At 33.5% G+C, this 4,850-nt stretch overlaps 1 protein-coding gene across 2 annotated transcripts; it reads left to right on the top strand.

Moving 5' to 3' along the window:
• LOC107630317 (carbon catabolite repressor protein 4 homolog 3) lies at positions 867-4,707 on the top strand. Of its 2 annotated transcripts, XM_016333412.2 has the most exons (13): positions 868-1,289; positions 1,381-1,544; positions 1,627-1,692; positions 1,906-1,958; positions 2,047-2,128; positions 2,673-2,759; positions 3,075-3,167; positions 3,275-3,307; positions 3,466-3,578; positions 3,652-3,760; positions 3,870-3,955; positions 4,051-4,135; positions 4,358-4,707. In XM_016333412.2, the coding sequence occupies exons 1-13, from the start codon at positions 1,016-1,018 to the stop codon at positions 4,490-4,492; spliced, it is 1,380 nt and encodes a 459-aa protein (XP_016188898.1). In that variant the 5' UTR covers positions 868-1,015; the 3' UTR covers positions 4,493-4,707. The 2 variants fall into 2 exon arrangements, with proteins under 2 accessions (XP_020974424.1, XP_016188898.1); XM_021118765.1 differs by lacking the exon at positions 4,358-4,707 and having other exon boundaries at positions 867-1,289; positions 4,036-4,132.

Here is a 4,850-nt window from a genome sequence, read left to right as displayed (position 1 = left end):
TATAAGAAAAATACAAAATAAAATTAATTATTAATAGTATATACAACATAATAAAATTATATAATAAATTTTTTCATGCAAATTATAATAAAATTTTCATTTGTATAAATTTTCTTATCTTTTTTATTTAAAATAATTATAAAAAATTATTTTTATTCAAAAATTTTATTAAAAACACAAAACGTCTATATAAGCTATAGGCTATACGTTTACATGCCTAGCCTAGCCTAGTCTAGTTTAGGTTCAAATTTTTGACGCCTATAACCTAAGTTAGGCTAGGTTATTAATATCACGTCTAGCCTAGCTTTGAAACCAGTATAGGCTAGGCTAGGCTAGGCGTAAGTGGGGATTAAATTTGCCAAAATAAATATTCAGTATTAAAAAATCAGATTTAATAAATATCGGTTAGGTTATTTTTTACTTGACCAGATAAATAAAAAAATAAAATAAAAATTTTATATAAAACTACTTTTATTATAAAAATTCAATTTTTAAAATTTGTTTGTTATAAAAATAATTATCTAGTATAGTCTATTTTATAACTGGTTTTTAAAAAGAAAAATTTATGTTTTTTTTAAATCTCATATATGACTTTATATATTGAGGAATAAAATTAATTTAAATAATTAAAATGAATTACCTATTTATCCATAATTCGATTCTATTAATATGCGGATCCGATCCGATAGCTTTGCGAATCGAATCTATATCCGTAATTTTCGGATCAAATTCGGATAAACACCGCGAATACCCAAATTGAATCCGATCCATCGACCTAATTTAAACGGGCCCATCTATTTAACTTACTGTATAGACAGGTCGGACTGCTCGTTTGAGGGAATAAATCCATAAAATAAATAAATGAAAAAGCAGTAACGGTTGGTAGTAACAGGGAAAGTGGTAAAGAAGAGAACGTCGAGATTAGATAACGAATTGTGGCGCTAAACTCTGTTTAGGTGTTTGGTTCTTGTTACCTTGCGCTGAGTCGGTTGAGCGAACGACGGCACGGCACGTCATGGCCTCCACCAATTATTCCTCCTCTGCGCCTCCCACTTCCTCCTTCTTCGTCTCTTCCTCTTTCACCACCAAACGCCCTCCCTTTTTCTTTGCACCAACCTCCTTTAAATTCAATGCCCCCACTGCTTCTGATTCTAATTCTTCTTCCTCGTCTTCGTCACTCTCTTCTACTCGTCGGTGGTTCAATCCCCTGCGACGTAGAAAATTTGATCAGCCTCCCCAAATTGAGCGCCACTGGGTTGAGGCTCCTCATCAACCTCTCGCTTCCTCAGGTTAGAGGTTACTTCTCTTCTTTTCCGTAATGAATTGATCAGTGAGTGAGTGAGTAAGTGAGTGATTTCGCTACAATTGCGAATGTTCCAGAAAGGTTCAGTGTGGCTTCTTACAACATACTTGCGGACAGAAACGCTTCTCAGCACAGAGATCTGTATGTAAATGTTCCTTCATATTACGTCAATTGGGATCGTCGTAAGAGAGTTATTTGCAAGGAACTCTTAGGATGGGATACTGACATTATCTGTTTACAAGTAACATCTCCTTCCATTTTTCCTTCTCTTGTTTTCTATTCATATATTCTAATAATACTCCGTATGTTTTTATCACTATCAGGAGGTGGACAAGTATATTGAACTCTCAAACATTCTAGTTAAAGCAGGATATACAGGATCGTACAAGGTATTTTTCACTTTAGTGTAACGGGTACGAAAGCTTGATTTTATTGGTTTCTTTTTATGTGGCCTACAATAGTTTTTGCATCAATATATTTTTCTTCCCAGCATGTATATCATCAATATTCATTCGCTAGTACTATAGTAGTAAATCAAAATGTGTAGTTATCTTAACTCTTAAGGGTTGTGATACTAATAAGTTGTGCAAATGGAGTTGTAGAAACGCACTGGAGACACAGCTGATGGTTGTGCAATGTTTTGGAAAGCTGATAAGTAATCTATTAATTCCTTACTTTGTTGCTTAGATTAAAATATTGACGGGGTCTAGTATATTCACTTACCCTTTTCTTTTTGGGATCAGGTTCCGGTTATTAGAATCAGAGAGCATTCAATTTAAGGACATGGGCCTTCGTGATAATGTTGCTCAACTTTTAGTTTTTGAGGTATTCATTCTTTGATGTCAACTACTTTGTAATGCAAGCATTGGTCCTCTTTGGGGTATTTAGAGTAATGCTTCCACCACAATAGGCATTTTTTCAACTGGGATAATTGAATGTCTCTGGAGTAGAACTTTGATGATTTAATGCTGCATGGCCTAGCGTCAAGATATAACAAAGTCGCAATTGCCGTTGCATATCTTATATCACTAGTTGTTGGAAACACACAAGAAACTCACATTTATTTCTTTCGTCCGTGTTGCCTTAGGAATACTTGTTAAACACAAGTCTGTGACACTGCTAGAGAGGTAGTGCATAATGTAAATGCTTTACAAATGTGAAATAAATATGAATTCTTTGAAAATTTGATATTTTATGTAGTTTGATCTCTTACATTAGCTTGAACTTAAAAGCAGTGGAAATTGTGAAATTTCTTAATTATCTGTATCTGGATTCTTATTTGCCATCATGTATCTTTATTGTAAATGTTGGTCTACTGTACGTCCAGTTAGTCATTCTTTGCATATCTAACTTCATCTTGTACAGGCAGATGTGTGAATTTGATTCAAGAAGGCTGCTAGTTGGTAACATCCACGTACTTTATAACCCAAACAGGGGAGAAGTTAAATTAGGCCAAGTAAGTTCCCACTTCCCTTCCCCCTCTGGGAAGTTTATTATATTCTGTAACATGCTCGAGAATTTATATTTATTTTGATAATGTTTTTGAAATAATTTAGTGGTTAGAGTAGAACCATTAGTATGAAATACAAACAAAAAAGAGCTATCCAAGAAATACCAGATGGAGTAGGCATTTCACCTCATTTTTTACATTCATTATTGATTATTGATTCTTAACTGCTCTCCTCCACTGAAAAAACGTTCACTTGCTCCCCTAGAACTCCATACACTGTTGAAGACTGAGATGTTTGATATTTGATATTTGTTTTTTCAGATTCGGTTTCTCTTAGCAAGAGCAAAGGCTCTCTCAGAGAAATGGGGTAATTCCCCTATTGTGCTAGCTGGTGATTTTAATAGTACTCCTCAGGTACTGTATTCTGGAAATATTATATTAGATGTAACTTTTCTTTTCATATTTTTTATTCTGTACTTTTGACATAATGATTTCTCATTGTAATTTAAATTCATCAACAGAGTGGAATATACAAGTTTTTATCATCATCTGAGGTGAGTTACTTGAAAATAATTTGTCATATTCACATTATCTTGGCTTGGAAATTCATTATATACTGCCATGTTACCAGACTGATCATGCTTTGAATCTAAACAAGGATTTCAATCTTGAAGAAGCTCACCTGAAATTAGATATGGTTTTCAATTTGCAGCTTAATATTATGTTACATGACAGAAAGGAATTATCTGGACAAAAACGTTGCCGTCCTGCTCAAGTTTTAGGCAAGAAAAAAGAAACTGTTGGTCCATTTATCTTATTGGATGGGTATTCTTCTACTTCTTTTTTATGTTTGTGCTATTAGTTATATCAGATGATGCTCATGAGTTATTATTTCCAGATTGTTAAACTGCTGGACAGATGAAGAGGTAAAAGTTGCAACGGGTGATTCTGGGTGTCATTCAGCTGTGCATCCATTGAAGCTGAATAGTTCCTATGCTACAATTGATGTACCTACTCATTATTTTGCACCTATTTTGTCTATACATGATTTTTAAGAATCTTTCTGCATTGTTCTCTCATGTCAAGAGAGTTAAAAAAAATGATGTTCCTTGTCAGGGTTCAACTAGTACACGGGGATTCAACGGTGAACCCTTTGCTACTTCCTACCACTCAAAGTTTCTTGGTACCGTAGATTATTTATGGTAATCAATGTCTTTCCTAAGTTCATTTAATGATTTTGTATCTAACCTTAATGATGACAGTGCCCTAAAAGTAAGATTGGTTACCCTTGATGTAGGTACTCAGACGGTATTTTGCCTACAAGAGTTCTTGATACCGTTTCAATTGGTGATCTTGTGAGGACAGGTGGTCTCCCATGCAAGGTATCACTGCTTGACTTGGTGACTTCTACACATTCTGATTATTGATTTTATATAGCTGTGTATCAATTGAAACATTTGAAGTGGATGTTAGTACTTCACAAAATTTAAATGATCATCTCCAAACCTCATATTTCTCACTTAAGATTTATTTTTGAACCATGAAAACAAATGTATAAACATAAAAGGTTTCCAATTTAACAGTCTTTTTCTTGATCAATTTAGAAAGTGGGAAGCGACCATTTGGCCTTGGTTTCTGAGTTTTCCTTCTTAGATGCCAACAATACATCTACAGAAATAGTTGCAGCATCAGCATCACCTAGACTAGATAATGAAGAACAGGACAAGTTGCAGTCATAATATCGTAGAGAACAGCTCGGCATTGACTGGAATTTCGCCACCTTGTGTATACTGTTTCTCTAATTTTCTTGGTTTGAAATTAGTTGAATTTGGTTGTAACCTAGGTAAAGTCAAAGCTCAAGTCAATGGTAAGAATTATTCACTGTAACACATAATATGCATTCACAATTGAGGAGCTTTCTTTGGTGGAAAAGTATATTTAATTATTTACACTCTGTCCAAGATTCTTTATAAATCTTATGTATTAAAAAATAAATCAATGGGTGAGATAAAAAAATTTTTATTATATAAAATAATTTATAATATGCTCATATTAAAATATTTAAAAATACATTTTACTTTAATACACCTATTTTAT

Source organism: Arachis ipaensis, chromosome B03 (genome assembly GCF_000816755.2).
Source record: "Arachis ipaensis cultivar K30076 chromosome B03, Araip1.1, whole genome shotgun sequence".
Lineage (NCBI taxonomy): Eukaryota > Viridiplantae > Streptophyta > Magnoliopsida > Fabales > Fabaceae > Arachis > Arachis ipaensis.
Note: the sequence above shows the minus strand (reverse complement) of the source record. Positions and strands in the feature narration are given on the sequence as shown.

Coding starts and splice junctions, on each gene's coding strand:
- LOC107630317 (XM_016333412.2), top strand. CDS start 1,016: ATGGCCTCCACCAATTATTCCTCCTCTGCGCCTCCCACTTCCTCCTTC. Junction 1,959..2,046: donor ATGTTTTGGAAAGCTGATAA/GTAATCTATTAA, acceptor TTTTGGGATCAG/GTTCCGGTTATTAGAATCAG. Junction 3,579..3,651: donor CCATTTATCTTATTGGATGG/GTATTCTTCTAC, acceptor TATTATTTCCAG/ATTGTTAAACTGCTGGACAG.